Source organism: Mus caroli, unplaced genomic scaffold (genome assembly GCF_978045245.1).
Source record: "Mus caroli unplaced genomic scaffold, Mus_caroli_1 scaffold_16, whole genome shotgun sequence".
Lineage (NCBI taxonomy): Eukaryota > Metazoa > Chordata > Mammalia > Rodentia > Muridae > Mus > Mus caroli.
The window spans coordinates 24026103-24046089 of NW_028227271.1; the positions used below are offsets into that span (position 1 = coordinate 24026103).

Sequence of the window (19987 nt, forward strand, 5' to 3'; positions counted from 1 at the left end):
TAAAAATAAATGTAAAAATAAATAAAAGCCCATCCTCTTGCCATAACTTGGACAAGATGGGAGTCTATTCCAATAAGATCCCATACAGTACATTGTCTGCATGGGACCAGGGCAGATGTGTATCAGTCATTAAATGTCAGAAAAGCTGTAGCGCACACGCCCTGTTGAGGACACTCTTGACAAGAGACTGAGGAGGGACGTCTGGGAACATGCTAAGCTATTCTCTTGGGGCAGCTCAGGCAGATGCTGACACAGACATCTGCTGGATTCCTAGCCTTTGTTACAAGGCAGGACAGCAGCTCAGGGCAGGTGTGCAAGGGTGGAGGGACAGACTCCACTCGTGAAGAGCACGTGACCTGTCCTGACCACACTGAACTGCTTCTGTAAAAGAAGCTGCCGTGACAGTCCCATGTTAATAGAGTGGCTCAGAGGAGAGAGGGCAGTGCCCAAGGACTTTGTAGGCACACCTCAACTCCCACGACACACATGAGCACACGGTGCGTGCGTGTGTGTACAAAAACACCTCGGGGCTGGACACATATGGGCCTAGCAGCCTCTGAGTGAGGGAGGTCTCTCTTGAGATGGAGGGCTGTATGCATCCTTTCTGAAGTGCTCTGTACAGACCTCCTACCCAACAAAGTAAACTGAATCCTGAAAATTAGGGACAAAGCTTTTAAGCACTGGATGTTCAGCCTCTGGGAGGGAAGGAGCGTTAACTTAGCCAGTCCCGGCACCTGCTGAGGGAGTCTCTGGCTGTGACGCAATGCTGGACCGGCACCACACAGGTACTCCTGAGATGTTTCCCACCCAAGCTAGACAGTGGTAAAGGACACATGTCCTTGATTGAGGACGCCTGGGTCCATCACCTGCCTATGACTGGCCAGACGCCTGAATGTCTCCATGCCTGTTTCCTCTCATGGACAAGCCTGTGGGGCGATGACAGCAGCCAGTTTAGAGGGTCTGAATAAGTAAGGGGCAAATAAAAGGCCATGCATTAGGAGTGAGCACTCCCAGCCCAACAAAGGCCCACCAGAACTGTGACTGCCGTGGGGACTGGGGTAGCACTCACAAGGAAGGGCCATGGAGGAAAACACGTGACTCATGCCCAGATGCACCTGGCTGAGTGAAAAGAGCAGCACCGTGGACCCATCGGTTCCTGTGCATCCTGGCGCCTCCTGCTAGCGCTGGACACTCTGGCCAGGCCCTGTGGCCATTCTGCCTCCTGCACCTGGTCAACTCTCTCCTTGACCCTTGTAGGCCTAGCTCCCAGGACCAAACTGCTGACCTAGGCCCTACTCCACACCCAGCTCTCGGGAGGCAGGCGGTATCTCACTGGGCCTGGGATTTCCATGGTGACCCTGCCACTGTAGCCGGGCATCTGCTTCTTCTTTTTTTTTTTTTTTTTTTTTTTTTTTTTGTGGTTTTTCGAGACAGGGTTTCTCTGTGTAGCTCTGGCTGTCCTGGAACTCACTTTGTAGACCAAGCTGGCCTCGAACTCAGAAATCCGCCTGCCTCTGCCTCCCGAGTGCTGGGATTAAAGGCGTGCGCCACCACGGGCATCTGCTTCTAACCGAGGTCCTCTGGTCTCACAAGTGGCTAGGGCTGCAAAGATGGCCACCTACCTGAGCAGGTCAATGTCAGTGTAGCCATATTTGACCTTGTAATCCCCAATCCGCCTGGTGCTCTCCTGTCCACAGATGACACCTATCTGCTTGATCTTCCCTGCATCTAAACCTACCAGAGAGAAGACAACGTGGTAGGCCCGCTTTTTCCTCAGTGAAGAGTTTAAAGGAGATGTGGATATGACGTATACACACACACACACACACACACACACACAATGTGAGGGTGGGCAGAATAACAGGAAATGCAAACAGTACCTGTGTACCACAGAGGACAACTCAGGTGTCCCATGTTCTAGGTCCCCCATCCATAACAGAACATCCCTCACTCAGGCCTGCTCAGGTCTGAGGTGGCATGTCCCCATGTCCCCGGGGGCTCACGTGTCTCAACATTTAGTTCCTAGCTGGCTGTGCTGTTTTGGAACCTTTTACATATGGGGTCTGGCGGAAGTAGGACGATAGAGTGGGCTAGGACGATAGAGTGGGCTAGGACGATAGAGTGGACTTTGAAAGGTGCGGACCAACCAGGTTCTGGTTCTTCTCTTCCTAATTTGCTAAGATTTAATAATTAGCTGTCACACAATGCCACCCCCACAGGTGGAGGCTCAGCCACCACGCTCCCGTGTCATGATGGATAGTCACAGCTTTAAAGGATGAGCCAAAAACCAAAACTAACAAAAAGCCCCTTTCCCCCAATCAGGTACTTCTGTCAGGGATCTGGTTACAGTAATGAGGAAAGGAACTCTAACAGGCCTCCGCCTACAGGCACGGCAGCACTAGCCAGAACAGTCCTGTCTGCCTGTGCCCCGAGCCCAGAAGGCAGCAGGGTCTGCAGAGCTGGGTGGGAAGGCAAGGCTCCAGGGGCACTGGGGTTACGGGATTCTCTGCTCTCTTGTTCTCTGTCAGGAACAGGGACAAGTGCCTAGTATGTGCCAGGTATTCCTCTACACACAGAAGGGGGTTCACTACCCACACCACACAGATGAAAAATTCCCCAAGTCACAACTGTCCAGCAACAGATCCAGCCCTGGCTGCAGGCCCAGTCCATTAGCCTGCCCTTCCTTCACCCAGCTACCAAAGAAGGGAGCAGAGGGAGCCCAGGAGCCGGCCTCCCTGTTCCCACAAGTCCCTTGGCCCAGCCTCTCTACGCACCCAGTTGCGAAAGCCGAAAGAGCTCGTCCTCGTTCTCAGTGGTGTGGTCCATGTTTAGCTGTGTAACCTGTAACCCATCCACTGTAGATTTGCACAGAAGGGCCCTGTTCGTACCTGCAGCACAATGGGCCCGAGATTAAGCAGAGGGAGGAACAGGAGTCACTGACACAACAGAAAGACAAGCAGATGTCACACACACCAAGGGGTTCAGAGCTCGGGTAAATCACCCGGCAAGGCCAGCCGCCTCTGCAGGGAAGCAGGCTTCAAGCTGCACACCGATCACAGGACTGAGTTTAATAAGAGTCGTTTCCTCAGGGGTCCATAGCAAATCTTTAGATTATCTTGGCACAATGTCTGTGGTAGCTTCAAAACAATTTGTAAATACGGGGCTCTGGATGAAACAAGACCATCACCGAACAGTTGGGACTAGAGTGGGGCGTGGAGGTGCACCAACTACTTATCAGCTGTTTTATGTTTTACAAGCAGATCCCTAAGAAAATCCTAAGAGGAGGAAGGGAGTCAGGGACACCATGAGTGGATGGCTACTGAGTCCTTACGGTGACATGTATCACACACACCGTATGTGATACATTCTTGGGTCCCCTGATGGTCCCTCCTTTGGCCTTAAATCCCAATGTCCCCATCATCCAGCTTCCTGCTGGTTTTGAGAATGCAGAGCAGGCCTTCACTCCAGGCAATTTCTTTCAGAAGAAGCAGCCATGGGGCTGCAGATACTGGGTACACAGAGGTCCTGTACCCACAGATAAGCACTAGGGAAACGTCGAATGTTGAACATGCAGGGCTGTCTCTTCAAAGGAAGAGGTACAGGCTAGAGAGATGGCTCAGTGGGTAAGAGCACTGACTGTTCTTCTGAAGGTCCTGAGTTCAAATCCCAGCAACCACATGGTGGCTCACAACCATCCATAATGAGATCTGACGCCCTCTTCTGATGCGTCTGAAGACAGCTACAGTGTACTTAGATATAAATAAATCTTTAAAAAAAAAAGAAAGAAAGAAAAGGAAGAGGTATGTAAGCTGTTTTTCACCCAGAGGACTGGGAATGGAGTTGGTTAACAGCCTGTGTGACTTCTGAGCTATCAGTATGACCAAGATTACACCAGATCCACCCCTAAGGCCTTAAGATCTTAACACATGTAGTTTATCTAGAAAACCCATCTTCATGAAAGAAGTGACATGTACTTTGAAGAGTCTTGCTGTATGGTGGCACAAGCCTTTAAACCCAGCACTCAGGAGGCAGAAAGAGAAAAGTTGCAGAGGCAGCTTCATGGCCAGCCTGATCTAAAGAGTGAGTTCCAAGCCGGGCGTGGTGGCACACGGCTTTAATCCGAGCACTCCGGAGGCAGAGGCAGGCGGATTTCTGAGTTCGAGGCCAGCCTGGTCTACAAAGTGAGTTCTAGGACAGCCAGGGCTACACAGAGAAACCCTGTCTCGAAAAACAAAACAACAACAACAAAAAAAAAAAGAGTGAGTTCCAGGACAGCTGCAGAGAGACCTGTCTCAAAAATGAAAAGGAAAGAAAATAGAGTCTTGATGTAATTATGCCTTCCTGTGCCCACAGAACTATGGGATACCTGGAAACTAATCCCAAATTGTATTATAAGCCTAAAATAAACTTTCTGCTGTCAGGCTCTAGACCAGTGGCTCTCAACCTTCCTAATGCCCCTGCTCTTTAACACAGTGCCCCATGTGGTGCTCACCCCCCATAAAGGGATTTTTGTTGCTACCTCATAACTGAGATTTTGCTACTGTTATGAGTCGTAATATAAGCATCCATGTTTTCTGATGGTCTTAGGTGACCCGTGAAAAGGCCATTTGACCTCCAGAGGAGTCGAGAACTGCTGCTCTAGAAGTCCAGCCAAGACCAGCTTCTAAATCATTCCTAACTGGGTTTTCTTCTTGCCTCACAGGACAGCCCTGCTGTGTGTAGAGATCCCTACAAAGATGGCTCATCAGATAAGAGCACTGTTCTTCTGGAGGGTACAGATCTATTCCCAGGACACATGTGGTAGCCCACAAAGTCTATAACCCCAGTACCAGGGAATCAGATGCCTCCACAAGCACCAGGCACACATGTGGTAGAGACAACACATGTAGGCGAACCACCTGTACACATAAAACAACTTAGAAGGGAAAGGATGGCTGCGGCCCCCGTGCTGCCCTGCTGCCCTTCTACCTGGGACTGACAGACAACAGACTGAGGAGGATGAGGAGGAACAGGCCCGGTCGAGCTGGGAAGCTCAGGGTGCGCACGCGCAGACAGAAAGCAGGCTGGGGTGGGGTGGCTCACCGACATTGGCAACGTAGAGCTTGTTGTTGAGAAGGACTGCCACGACAGCCATTGCCCCTCCCGAAATCTCCCTCTCCAGTGCCTTGAGTCTCTCGAGGATCTTCTGGTACTGAGGTGGCAGCTGGTGCTGGGGCACACCCTGCAAGCCATCATCAAGAGATCAGAGGAGCGCGGGTGCTTGAGGGCCACCTTAGCAGCCCTCTCCTTCCCTTGGGATAAAGCATGCAAGATTCCTGAGCAGCCAAGCCAGCAGATGACCAGCATAGATGTGGCCAGGCTGCACACTTGCAGGACACCCTGGGAAGGTCACTGTTGCTTTAACTAGGGGCAGCCTGAAGGTGACCCTGGCTCTGGACTGAACCAGATCATAGAACCTGGAAAGGTCTTTCCTTCCACCTATCCCTGTCATCTAAGGATGAGCCTCCGAGAAAAGCTGCCCACTGCTGGGTTGGAGTCTCTACAGGAATACACACACTGCCACCCCAGCCTGCCTATCAGAATGCTGCCTCATGATTTCTGCTGCAGGTCTTGCTGACACAGAGGTTAGTGCGGGCACCTATCAGTTCTAGTACAGGCAGGTGATTACCTCTGGCACCCAGCAGTACTAGTATGGAAAGTTGGTTACCTCCGGCAGCTGGGACTGGAGGCTTGCTTTCTCAGCTAAGGCATCATCGATAGACTCCAGGAAGCTCCTCTCCACCACATCGAAGGCCTGAAGAGACACAGGGCAAGGCAAGGGCTGGCTCAAACACCACCATCACCTCGTGCTAAGACGTCCCTATGGAGAGTAACAGACCCATGGCATTCACGGATGGCCTCGTGTGACAGGTGACACATATCACTTTGGCCTGTGTGGGCCTTCCTGTCCCCTGTTTGACCTTTAGCTGTGGGATGGGAGAAGGGTGCTACTTATGCAGCTGCAGAGAAACGAGAGAGGAGGCAGGAGGCAGGCCCAGGCCCTGTTTTCAAGAGCTGGGGTGTGAACAGCAGTGCTGCTCACTTGAGTTCACGTGAAGAGAGACAGCCTAGGAGTGCTTTGTCAATGAGTCTGTAGGGGCATGGCAACCCCTTCTGTAAAGGCCTTCATCAGGACCTGCTGGACACTGGTGTAGCAGAAAACTTCCTCCTGGTGTAGCCTCTGCAAAGCTCCAGTCTAGGAGCACAGAGGACAGGAAAAGGCTAGGGCCAGTTTCTCAAAGACCAAGAAGCCTTCCTGAGTAGAAGCAAGTCCCAGCACAGAAAAAACAAAAACAGAACAGCCCTGGTCAGTGAGGTATAGGACAGAGCAGGGGCAGGAACAGCTCCAGGACATGCAGCCCTGGGGAATGCGCTTCTGACCACACCTCAAGCAAAGGAAGGGGTCATTGTCAAGGACCTTATCTCCGCAGAGCCTCTCTTCCCAGTGATGCCTTCTCCCAAGTCAGTCCTGCTTCCAATGGAAAAGCTGCTGTTCCCTGCCTGTCCTGGATTCCCATTAGCAAGGGGCCCCTGCCACCGTGAAGTGTACCCAGAACTGATCTTTGGTAGGGGATGAAGAAGCAGGCAGTCTTCAGATCACCCTGTCCCCACTTATAGCTGCAGGGCCCACGTTCCCGGGAGTGGAGGACATACAAGCCAGCCAGGCCACTGGCACCTAGCCCAGTCTTCTTACCTGCAGCAGGACCCGTCGCACATCAGCCTCAGTGTGTTCAGTGTTGAGCTGGCCCAGCAGGAGCTCTGCAGAAAGCCTCTGTGCCACAAAGTTGGTCACGCGGTTGCCATCATAGCCATTGAAGACCCCGTACAGGAAGCAGTTGTTTTCACTTCTAGCAGAGGGAGGGCAGGGGGAGGGCAGAAACCAGGGGCATGCAGGTGGTAGAGGAAGAAGGAAAGGGACTGGAGAGGGACTAAAGGCAGAGAAGGCTTCAGGCATTCATCTGGGTCCCCGCACTGTGGCCATCGTTTCACTATGAAAATGACCTGCTTGCTGAATCTTCCCTGTCTGCCTCCTCCATCCCTATCCCACAGCAGGCGACACTTCCCATAGGCCCCACTTCACAGGCAAGCCTCATATACAGAGGTGGCAGGACAGTATCTTTTCTTGCTCATGAACCGATCTTCTCTGGTCGGTCATGCCAACACACATACCTGAACTTAAGCCAGTTGTCCTCCGGAGGGTGGCTCTCAGTGCCCTTGCCATCAGCAGAGTAGCTGCGGTTGGACGCTGAACCAACTCCAGAGAGGTGACAGAGTGGCAGGTCATCTGTCCAGCTTGGCTGCTGCTCCTGGGAAGCACCGGGAAACTGAAAACCACCTTCTTCTCCCCAGTTCCCACCACACCTGCCTCTCCAACAGGGCAAAGGCAGGCCTGCAGCCTGCAAGATGATTACGTCTGGAAATAATGATGCTTGTCTGAAGGGACTCTAAAGTGTTTCCTGTTTTTATGGGGCATCCACAAACTGGTTCCCTTGGGAACCCTAAAGCTGCAGCATTCCCCAGTGGGATGCTTAGCATGGCTACCTAGAGAGAGAGAGCTGTACTACAAAGTAAGCAACGCTAATGTAACTCACAGGGGTAAGCCCAGCTTAGAGGAAACTCTTTGGTCATACTTCTCCCACAGAGAATCTTATTGTACAGCATAAAGGAATCTTTTGGGTACTGGTTCCAACTGCAGAATGCCTGACCAGTGTGCAGCCTGAGTTATCTGTACTATAAACAGATTTCCACACATGCTCTCAGGAAGGTAGCTGGGCCTGGCCTTCAGAAACTCCAGCCTGCACATCAGTCTGTCATTCTCCCTGGCTTGGAGGCCTCCGCCTGTGTCCTGTCTCCTTCATGTCGCAGTTTGAAGCCCTGTGCACACCCTTTTTCTTGTTGGGCAAGCCTTCCGGGATCATCAACTCAGGGTCACTGCCCTGTGTATTCAGATGGCACCCTGACCCATCTCTCTTGTCTATATCTGACTCTCATCCTTTCCCATCAGATTTGGATCTCAAACCCGGATGTTTTGCTTAATCACTGCAGATTTACGTGCACGCACACACGCATGCATGCATGTCTTGGCTTGAATATCCCAACTCTTAATTTTGTAAAGTTCCTGGAGGTGGCCCCAAGCATCGGCGTTTTCTCTTGAAATGACTTGTTAGTAAGGATGATACAGTGATAGGACACAGCACAATGGAAGTCCTCAGGGGTTCCCCGGCTTAGGACTATCTGATCCCACAGCCACTGGGAACAGGCTCCTTCTCAGCGTGTCATGCTCATAGGCATTAAATGTGGTATGACCCCACTTCTTTGATATGTAAGTTGGTCTTGTGTGAGGCTTCAGTTATACATTTTCTATCCTTTGTCTTGGGAAGGATGTCTGTGAGGACCTGGCCAGTGTCCTGGAGGCTCCCAAAGCACCCTGCATATGTGAGAAGCCTAGACTGTGAGAACATAGTATCAGAGATACAAACACCCACTGGAAGGCTATCTCAGAGGTCCTGCAAACACTTGCGCAAGGCAGGCATCAGATCTGTATGTGGTACACATATATACGTGCAGACAAAAACACATGGATAAAGTAAAATACTCTGAAAAAAAAAAAAAGAAAAGTTGGAAAGTTCTATTGAAATATTAAACAATTATGACCACCAGCTGCAACTTCTTACAAGTTAACAGTAATGATCTTCAGAAAAAAAAGATATAAAACGGCTGGGTGGTGGTGGCGCACGCCTTTAATCCCAGTACTTCGGAGGGAGAGGCAGGTGGATCTCTGAGTTCCAGGACTATACAGAGAAATCCTGTTTTGAAAAAGCATTAAAAGAAAAAGGGGTGGGGGGGAGCATAAAACCACTGCAGCTGGCTGCTCCAATCAGCTATAGAAAGTCTTTGGCTAACTTCTGTGGCAAATTTCATCTGCTTATTTTACATAGTGATGAAAGTCACTAGACAGATATACCTCCCAATTATAATTGCTTTTATGTCACATGCATCTATTTGAAAGCTTTTGTTCGGTACTTAGTATCCTGGAGCTACTACTGCAGGGTGTGGGAGTTTTATTTTAAATGATCATGTAGTAAGATCTCTGTCTTTGGGTATGCAGTTGTGCTGTGTAACTACCCCCAGCCAGGACACTGAATGCCCTGCTGACGTCCTTGGGAGGTGCTCCACCCATCTCAGGCCTGCAGCACCAGACTGCTCTTCATCCTGTGGTTTTGCCCTTTAAAGAGTGGCATCTGTCAAAGCGTGCAGTGTGTAGCCCTGTGAGGCTGGCTTCTTTCATGCATCCTGCTGTTGAGGCTCAGCCACTGTACTTAGGTGCATTGATAGCTTGCTCATCTTTACTGAAGCATCTGTAGCTCTCCTTGCTCACTGTTGGATATGGTAGTCTGCTTATTCCAGCATCCTCCAAAGGACATGTGTGCTATCTACAGTCTTCAGTATTTGGGAGAACTGCTATAAATATTCAATTTCAAGCTTCTGTCTGAAGGTAGCTTTTCCTTCCTTTTGGTAACTCCCTGGGGCTCGGGCTGCTAGGTCACAAAGATCTACTGAAAGGCTGACAAGCACGTGGTACCACACTACACACATACATACAAAAAACAAGAAGCACTGTGTCCAACTAAATGGTTGTTTAGCTTTTTCTTTAATATTTCTTTATTAGGCCGCGGGTAATGGTATACAACATTAGTCCCAGTACTTGAAGGGCAGGCCAGCCAGAGCTATACAGTGACCCTATCTCAAATAGGAGAGTTAGATTTTTATTCTTTTAAATGGACATATTTGTGTACGTAAGCAAATACCCCATGTGTGTGGATGCTTTTGGAAGCCTGAAGAGGGTGTCTGGTCGTCTGGGAGTTAGAACTTGAGGTGTGGTGAGCCACTGGACACCCTGCCAGGACAGAAACTTAAGTCCTCAGGAAGAGCAACAAGGGTTATTTTAACTGGTAAGCACTCTCCAGCCTCTGGGTGTTTACTTTAGAAGAAACTGCCGGCCATCTTCTAGGGCGGCTGGGCCACGCGTAGCCCTCCTGCAGCAGCAGCACGCGCTCCAAGTGGACAGCGCTAGGTATCAGGTCTGTTCTTCACTCTAAAGCACACCTGAGCTCATGGTATAATCCTCATTTTCCTGATAGCTAATGATACTGAACATCTTTTCACCACCCACAGGTTTGCCACCCACAGGTCTTCTCTGCCAAGTTTTTATTTTATGCCTCCTTTTAAATTGGGCTGTTTAACAACTGAGTCTGGAGAATTCTTTATGTATTTGCAGTAGAGTCCTTTGTTGGCTACATGATTTTAAAGTGTCTTCCCAAGTTTGTACTTGCCTCATATTGTTTTTTGGTAAAATAAACTTAAATTTTTATGATTTCCATTTTATCGATTTCTTCCATTCATGGCTTATGACCACCATCACACCCCCAAGTCAGCATTTCTCTGTGTAGCCCTGGCTATCCCAGAACTAGCTCTGTAGAACAGGCTGGCTTCACAGAGATTCGCCTGCCTCTGTCTCCCAAGTGCTGGGATTAAAGGCGTGCGCCAACACTCAAATCTTCTTGGTTTATGCTTTCAGAGTCACACCCAAGGGCTCTTACACAGAGCAGGCCATGAAAACCTCCGTTGAATTTATTTGTATAGAAGGCAGATGCCCAGCTGCTCTAACCCATCTGTTGGAGAGCTGCTGCCCCAAATGAGTTACCATCACACCTCTGCAGAAGGTCCTGCTGTATTTCTGGACTCTGTTCTGTTCATCTTTGTGATGAACATTTTATTCCTTCAGCTTTGTCATAGTGAGCCTTAAATTCACATAGAGCAGTAGTTCTAATGCTGCAACCCTTTAATAATTCTTCATGTTGTGCTGACCCCCAACCATAAGATTACTTCACTGCTGCTTCACAACTGTAATTCTGCTACTGTTATGATTCATAGAGTAAGTATCTGATATGGAGGACGTCTAATGTGACCCCGTGGGTTGTGACCCACAGGTTGAAAACCACTGACCTGGGGGACTTTCTCTAGCTGTATTTTCTTCTCAAGAGTGTTTGGCTAGTCTAGTTTCTTTATCTTTTCATCTAAATTTTAGACTTACTTTGTTCACATGCTGCACACACACACACCACACACACACACTCACACAAAGCACAAAAAGTCTTGTTGGGAATTCAGGTATAAGGGGTACATGCCTGTAATTCCAGCATTTGGGAAGCTGAGGCAGTAGTAGGATCACAGACTAGGCTGAACTACACAGTGAGACCGTGTCTCAAAAAGAATGAATAAATAAGTTTAAAAAAAAAAAAGGCTAATGGGCTGTTGGCTTGCAACTACTCAAATCTCTAGGCCATACTCTGATATTCCAGGATATTTGATTATTATACACAGAAAACCTAATTGTTAGCAAAACAGAAATGCTTAAATGTGGTTAGGCGTGTCCTAAAAAGATACAGTTTGGGTGTGCCTCTAAAAGCCTCCACAGATAAGAAGGCTGAAGAATGGAGAGTCCCTGCCTATTTTAGGACGAGTGGCTAGGGAGAGGAGAGTCAGCTGGATGGCCTTGAACTGCCCCACCAAAAAGGTGAAATGGCTCAGCCCCTTACAGATTTGGCTTGTAGATCTCTCTCTCCTTTTTGGCTTGGAAGAACCTCGAAGGAAGGAGCTCTGGGTAAGAGACAGGGATTTTCTCTTGGCTTGCAGGAACCACAGAGAAACAGCTAGCAGGACACAGGTCAAACAGTATTCTAGGGAAGAGAGCTAAGGAGCCCCCTTGGGTTTGGAGAGCTCAAGAGAAAGGTAGGCTAGCCTGGTAGTATGACACAGAAAGAGATTTCTAAAGAGCTAGCAGTTTAGTTGTAGGATCAGGCTTGTAAAGAGATATTTGTATACAGTGAGGAAGAGAAAGTTACCTCACTGAGCTAGTGCGTTTTACCTCAGTTTCTGCCCCCTGCGTCTTTACTGCCATAAACGTTGGGTGATCTGATACGTATTACACTCTGACATCTCTAGCACTCCCATCTTCTGATCCATGAATGTGATGTGTCTCCACGCATTCACGCTTCCTTCATGGGATGTTTGCTTCCGTCACAGTTTTGCCACAGGATCTGAGGAGTCACTAGAAGTCTCCTAGTAGTCTTTCAGAACAGATACTATGTCTAAAAGCTATACTGGCAATGACTGAAATGGCTGAAATCCTCCTGGTCACCTCTGGTGACCTTAGGTCAAGGGAGGACAAGGGGAAAGGTGCTTCCTGATAACAGAAACACAGTGCAGCTCTGTTCTTGGCTCTGACACACACGGGAAGGTACCTTACTTAGCCATGTGTATTACATCATGGCCGTACATTCAGTTAACATCCACGCTCATTTATCAAATCTAGCTGCTGATACTCAAGTCAGGCGTGCGGTACACTAAGTCCCAGGAACAACACCACAGAGTAACACAAGAAAACTCACTGTTTAAAGCCTCCCTTCTAGGGGAAGATGATGCCAATGAAAGGAAATAAAACTTGAGACCTGTGATTCATGTCAAATAGCCCAAAGAAGAGTTTGTGAGCTTTAAAACCTGGGGCTGAGAACATAGCAGAACAGGCCAGGCCATGCCCGGGCAGGCCCCGGAGCTCCGCCATTATGACTCCACCATGTGGTCAACACCTCTGTCTCCTGCGAGAGATATGTGTCGGCCCGGAGCTCCGTCATTAAACTACCTCATGTTCTTACATCAAGTTGGCCGTCTGTTCGTGATTCTTGGGTGCGCTCCGAATCGAGAATTGAGTGGGGGTTTCCCCACTAGGTTCTTTCACCAACACACACACAAATGGGAAACTAAGGAAAAAGCTTGCTCTTACCCCATGCAAATAACAGACAGACACTCGACTGAAGGGCCTGCCTTGCTGTTGCTTAGGAAACAATGCCTGGTGGGGACCCAGGGAGATGCGATGGGGTAGGAAGATGTTATACTGACTACCAAGGCCATCTCTAGCTGATATGGGAATAAGGAACTCTCTACAAATCAGAAACCTGTGAGTATGACAATGTCCATGTACATAGCTGGTACCTTGACCTTAAGTAATCACAAGTACTGTCTGGAGACTCCTACACTACATTTTTTTTTCCTCCCGAGACAGGGTTTCTCTATGTAGCCCTGGCTGGCCTTGAATTCAGAAATCCGCCTGCCTCTGCCTCCCAAGTGCTGGGATTAAAGGCGTGTGCCACCACACCTGGCCCTACACTACATTTTTAAAACATCTCTTTTTCAGGGGCTAGAGAGATAGAGAGTTAAAGAATACTGGCTGGCTGGGCAGTGGTTGGCCAATGCCTTTAATCCCAGCACTCAGAAGACAGAGGCCAACCTGATTTGCAGAGTTCCAGGATACCCACGGCTATAGAGAAAAACTGTCTTGAAAAACAAAAACAAAATAAAACAATGTACTGGCTGCTCCTGCAGAAAGCCAGGGTCTGATTTCTCTCACTCTACAGCTCACAACCCTGTGCAATTCCAGTTCCAGAGTGTAGGCAGTCGATGCCTAAAAACACCACTGCACAGGTGCTAGCCCGAATCTGGCGCCAACCCCTCCCGAGCGAGCGGGTGCATGCAAATTAAGGTGCCGGCAGACTGACCAATCCCAGGAGGACACAAAGCTTTTCCCTGTGCTGGGGGGTATATAAGGAGTCCTCCCTGGGTGCCCCGGTTCCTGCAATAAAGCTGTTGAAAAGAATCCGACTGTGTTGCGTTTTCCTTGCGGGAGGAGGTGGGCGCAACACCAGAGGCTCTAACTGTTGCCCTCTTCTGGTGCCTTTAGGCACTACACACACAGTGCAGACATACTTACAGGCAAAGCACCTATACACATAAAATAAAAATAATTTGAGTGGGGATGTTGAAAAGGGCCTCACTGGGTAGCTCTGGAAACCCTGAAACCAAAAACAGGCCTCGAGCTCAAAAGAGATCTGCCTGTCTCCCCCTCCCTTCCCAAGTGCTGAAATTAATGGTGCCAATTAACTATGCCCAATTCTATTTTTTTTAAATTTAATTTTTATAGTGTTGTTCTGTAAATTTTAGAGTTATCCTTTTACTTGCTTGCAAACAGTAATTTCCACGGCTCCAGTGCCACTGTGCACTGCTCTTATGAGATGAACAGTCTTTGCTTACCTTGGAAAAAAGCACCCAAGAAACAAATTAACTTGACACTTTGTCTTCTTGGGGGGGGGGTGTTATATGTGTGCCCATGTCTTCTTATATGTGTGTGTGTGAGGGGGGAGTTTATATGTGTGCCCATGTCTTGTGTGTGTATGGGGGGGGGTAGTTTATATGTGTGCCCATGTCTTCTTATATGTGTGTGTGTGTGAGGGGGGAGTTTATATGTGTGCCCATGTCTTGTGTGTGTATGGGGGGGTAGTTTATATGTGTTATATGTGTGCCCATGTCTTCTTGTGTGTGTGTGGGGGGGTGAGTTTATATGTGTGCCCATGTCTTCTTGTGTGTGTATGGGGGGGTGGTTTATATGTGTGCCCATGTCTTGTGTGTGGAGGGGGGAGTTTATATGTATGCCCATGTCTTCTTGTGTGTGTATGGGGGGGTAGTTTATAGTGTGCCCATGTCTTCTTGTGTGTGTGTGTGGGGGGGTGAGTTTATATGTGTGCCCATGTCTTATTGTGTGTGTGTGGGGGGGGGGAGTTTATATGTGTGCCCATGTCTAGGTGTGTATGTGACAAGGGGCTAAAATGACATTGACAGCTCTCTACATCATTCACTGAAGCAGGGCCCCTCACTGAACCAGGAGATGGGTAATTCAATCTACTTCTGTTAGCTAGGGATCTCGTCTGTTTGAGTGTTGGGGTTACAGGAAGGCCAACACAGCTATCTGGCTTTTCCATGGCCTTCTTTTCGAGAAGTCCGGCAGGTGTCCCCCAACCATAGTCCTGCAGTATGCTTTTTAAATGTACACTCACATGGGTCAAATGAGACCTTAGTGCTTCCAGGGTATTGACAACTTTGAATCTCACCCTCAGAAAGGCCACAATCTCATAACAGCTGTCTAGCTTATTCAGATAAAACCTTCCACACAGCACTTCAAATGACTTCTAAAAACCTGCCCAGACAAAAGCCATGGTAAACAAACGCACTTCTGGCAGAGGGCTCCACATCGAAGGCTTGCCTTCCTGGAAAAGCTTAGCACAGAGCTGAGTGTGGTGACGCACCTTTGAACCCAGCACTCGGGAGGCAGAGGCAGGGTCTCTCTGAGTTTGAAGCCAGCTTGGTCTACATAGTGAGTTCCAGGACAGCCAGGGCTATGTAGAGAGACCCTACATAAAACAAAAACAACCAAAAAGAAAAGCCCGGGCTGGTGAGATGGCTCAGTGGGTAAGAGCACCCGACTGCTCTTCCGAAGGTCCAGAGTTCAAATCCCAGCAACCACATGGTGGCTCACAACCATCCGTAACGAGATCTGGCGCCCTCTTCTGGAGTGTCTGAAGACAGCTACAGTGTACTTACATATAATAAATAAATAAATCTTTAAAAAAAAAAAAAAAGAAAAGAAAAGCCCAATACAGGTGGGCAAGATGGCTCAGTCCCTTGCTTCCAAACCTGAAGACCCATGTTTGGTCCCCCAAATCCATGTGGTACAATGACAGAAATCCTCTAACCCTCCCCCACACACACATACAAAATAAGCATAAATGTAAAAGAAAAAAATGCAAAGAGACCTCAAATGAAGGTCTTAGCTCTACAGTCACGGGGATGAGAGCACACTTAAGCCAACGACTTACAGCAATGCACCTTGCCAAAAGAAAGTCCTACTTAGGGGGCTGGTGAGATGGCTCAGTGGTTAAGAGCACGACTGCTCTTCCAAAGGTCCTGAGTTCAAATCCCAGCAACCACATGGTGGCTCACAACCATCCGTAATGAAATCTGATACTCTCTTCTGGAGTGTCTGAAGACAGCTACAGTGTACTTACATATAATAAATAAATATTTAAAAAAAAAAAAAGAAAGTCCTACTTATTTTATTTACATTGACTGTCTTTAAACATTAAGTTCCTGATGTTTGCTTTGGCGTATTAGTAAGATTAAGACAAATTTTACCCAACAAGCACAAGGAAGCAAAATTCACCTGTTTGCATTTCTCAGTCCTATCTATGCCCAAGTTCCTGCTCCAATCCACCTGGGGAGCGTGGTGTTTCCCTAATGGTAGCCAGCCACACAGCCTCCTCAGTAAATGATACACTTCCAAGTTTACACATGACCTTAGCCAAAAGGCTGAGATCAATCTACAAGCCATCAATCCACTTCCAGTTTTATCTTAAAACTGTCAATTTCTTTTTCAGAGGACTTCATTTTGAATGCAAACTTTTCCAGTATTGTGGAAAGCCAATATGGTTTATGACATCTAGAAAACAAAAGGTGAAGATGTACTCAATCTACTGCCCACCATAAGCTCTGGAAGAGCAGCAAGTGCTCTTACCTGCTGAGCCACTTCTCCAGCCCCTTTAACTGTTAAAAGAGATGAGCAGTCAGTATTCTGTCCAGTACCCAGGAGGAAAAAGTAGAAGGATCACTACCACAAGTTCAAGGCCAACCTAGAACAGGCTAGCCAGGGCTAGTCTTGAAACTGTCCCTTGCTGGAGGGGAGGATACTCAGTGGTGCTCTTCCAAAGGACCAAATGTTCAGTGCCAAGAAAACAGGACAGCTCACAACCACCAGCTCCAGGGTATCTGATGCTCTCGGTGGACTCCACTAGCACCTGAACTCACAGGTGTACACACACACACACACACACACACACACACACACACAGGCCTATACACATGCACATGCTTAAAACCAAACTAAATCTTTTTTTAGAAAAAGAAAAAGAACACTTATGGGCTGTGGTGGCACAGGACTTTAATCCCAGCACTCGGGAGGCAGGGGTAGGCGGATCTCTATGAATTGGATGCTAACCTGGTCTATAGAGTGGGTTCCACAACAGCCAGGGCTATTTCACTGAGAAACACTGTCTCGAAAAACAAAAACAAAAAAAAACACAGAGAGAAAAATGTCATAAGAGTGTTGAGAGCACAGACCAAATTAAGTCCTTCTCTTGACAGCATCTGAGGTCTGAAGGGAACTGAAAAGCAAGTGCCTTCCCAATGGCAGCCATTCCTGTTGCTCCTCCAACACGTCCCAACCCCACAGTGGAGACCTGGGCTCCAGGAGAACGCTGCATAAGGGCTCAGAGCCTATTCCCAGCGGCTTCAGCATGAGTACTAGGCATTCCACGTTCAGGTCACTGACCATGTGACCGCTGGCCAATGTCGTAGTTTAGTCTAGTACTGTCAAACGGCTCACTACTTGAAATCTGTATTCTTCGGGTGTACTGGCTAGGTTTTGTGTTAGCTGGACACAGGTTAGAGTTATCTGAAAGGAAGGAGCCTCAGTTAAGGCAATGTCACCATGAGATCCAGCTGTAAGGCATTTTCTCAATTAGTGATTAATGGGGAAAGGCCCAACCCATTGTGAATAATGCCATCCCTGGGCTGGTGGTCCTGGGTTCAAGCAAGCAGGCTGAGCAAGCCAGGCTAGGAAAGCAAGCCAGTAAGCAGCACCCCTCCACAGCCTCTGCATCAGCTCCTGCCTCCAGGTTTCTACCGTTCGGTTTCTTGTCCTGACTTCCTCCAGTGATGAACATCAGTACGGAAGTGCAAGCCAAATAAACCCTTTCCTCCCCAACTTGTTTTTTGGTCATGGTGTTTCACAGCAATTGAAACTTAAGACACACATGTAACACACTGACCTCATAACAGTGCCGTAGGACCTGTGACAAATGGGTAGTTCTCCTATACTCTGGGTGCTCTGTCAACAAGAGGCCCAGTAGCCTTGTGCCTCAGACACAAGCCCTCAGCAAGTAACCAGCCAACGGCAGAAAGTTGTGTCGCTGTGAGCCAGGAAGGTTTGGTTCTCCCTGACTTTACAGACCCACTCAGAAGCATTCTTGCTATGTCGTGGCTGAGTGAGCTTTGCGCGTGGGCTCCTATTCCTCTCTTGTTTTGCCAGGGACTAGCCACAAGAATCGTCCACAGAGGATTCTATTAACATGTCTGCCAAGTCTCATCCTTCCTCCATACTGCTCAACAATTTCTGGAAAGGTCGCATATTTGCCACTCACACAAACCACCCACTCCTCCACCCATGCACTAACTGATGCATACTTTCTCCCACGGCTCCAAATGCCAGGCCAAGAGCTCAGGGGGCGTTAGCCCTGGGGAAGCTGAAAAGGGGGTGTTTCACACTCCAAGTCTCAGCACAGAGCAACACACACACACACAGAGAGACAGAGACAGAGAGAGAGAGAGAGAGAGACAGAGAGAGAGAGAGAGAGAGAGCGCACAGGAACCAAGATTCCTCCCTCATTCAAAAGAACAGTTCCTAAAATTCAACAGAAAGTGTGCCGAGAGCGAGAGCGGCCACATCAAAGGCCCTAATTCCTGCCGGTCTTGTCTTGAGAGGGAGCCCCCTACAGTCCTGCTGTGCTCTGAAAACCCATAGTGACCCTTGTGTGTGTGGCCTCAGAGGCTTCACAAACACCTGTGCGTGTTTGTTTAAGCATGAATTCCTCACATTCTCATGGACTCTTATCGAAATCAAGGTCTGCAGTAATAGTTCCCACACGACTCATCTCAAAACCCCGGCAGCCAAGTGGACAAAGCCCTGTTCCCTGTTCAGGCCACAGCTTGAATATCAAATTATGGCATGAAAAGGCTGAGTGTTTCTGTGGTGAAAGCAATCCATTGCCACAGAGACCAAAAAGAAGCTTGGAGGGGGGACAATGGCCCTGGGAAGATGGCTTAGGATGCGGGACAGCAGTTCCTTCTCTCCAATAAACCTCTTGTATGACCCACTTCTCTGAGGCCAACTCACTCCAGGCTCCCACTGCTTTCCAGAGCTCCATCAAATGCTCTATACTGCTGTCAGACTCCAAGATGGACGCTCACAAGGCTCCTAAGAACTGTGGGATGGTCTCTGCAGACCAGACCAGCAGCTGGACCCCCATCCCAGGCTGGTGAGTAGCTAGTACACAGCTCAGGTATAGACACATGCACGTTGTTCTTTCTTTCCTTTTTCCCCTATTGCTAGGGATGGAACCTGAGGACTTGTGCACACTCGGCAAAACTCTTCCACTGAGCCTTATCACCAGCCCTGGATACACATGGTGTGTGTGTGTGTGTGTGTGTATCCTGAATATGTTTTTTTCCAGTGGGCACATTTGCTTAGAGACAAGGCCTCATACAGTCAAATTCAAGCCCCTCACCCTCTTGCCCAGTTTCCCAAGTCCCAGGATTACAAGACTGTGTCCTTACGCTCTGTTTTATGATGTGCTGGGAATCAAACATAGGACTTCATGCACACTAGGCAAACGACCACCTGAGTGCAGCCCTGGACTTGTTTAAGGTGCACTAGGGAAAAAAGTATAGGCAGCAGCTGAGATCGCATAAATATAATTTCTCATGACAAACTTCAGTCTAAAAAACGACTTCAGGGTGACAACATCCTTTGTTTGTTTAAAACTTGTCTTTTTATATTTTGGGGGATATCATCTTACTATGTTGCCAAGGTTGGCCACAGATGCCTGGACTCAAGTCTAATTCAGCCGCCTGAGGAGCAGGGATTACAGTCATAGTAACAAACCAAATGGATTTTGCTTTTGTTTGAGACAAAGTTTCTCTGTGTAGTTCTATCTGTTCTGGAATTTACCCTATAGAACAGGCTGGCCTTGAACTCTCAAAGATCTGCCTGATTCATTAACTATTATTAAATTACACAGAGTCTGTATTTGTTGTTTAGCATCTGTCAGGGCATGTTGTCGTCGTCGTCCCCCACAGCCACCCCTGCTCCAGCACAGTGCCCAGGGTTGTCTCTTCGACAGAAGGCTGCATAGAAGACTGCATACCTGTTATTGCCAGAGAGCTG

At 48.5% G+C, this 19987-nt stretch overlaps 1 protein-coding gene across 1 annotated transcript in view; it reads right to left on the reverse strand.

The window, feature by feature from the left end:
* Tab1 (TGF-beta activated kinase 1 (MAP3K7) binding protein 1) overlaps nt 1-19987 on the reverse strand; it is a 30131-nt gene that overhangs the window by 6541 nt on the left and 3603 nt on the right. Inside the window, exons 2-7 of the mRNA XM_021182961.3 lie at nt 7210-7346; nt 6734-6887; nt 5708-5794; nt 5083-5221; nt 2775-2888; nt 1623-1734 (exon numbers count right to left, since the gene is read on the reverse strand). Coding sequence (XP_021038620.1) covers nt 1623-1734; nt 2775-2888; nt 5083-5221; nt 5708-5794; nt 6734-6887; nt 7210-7346 — 743 coding nt within the window. The remainder of the gene's footprint in view (nt 1-1622; nt 1735-2774; nt 2889-5082; nt 5222-5707; nt 5795-6733; nt 6888-7209; nt 7347-19987) is intronic.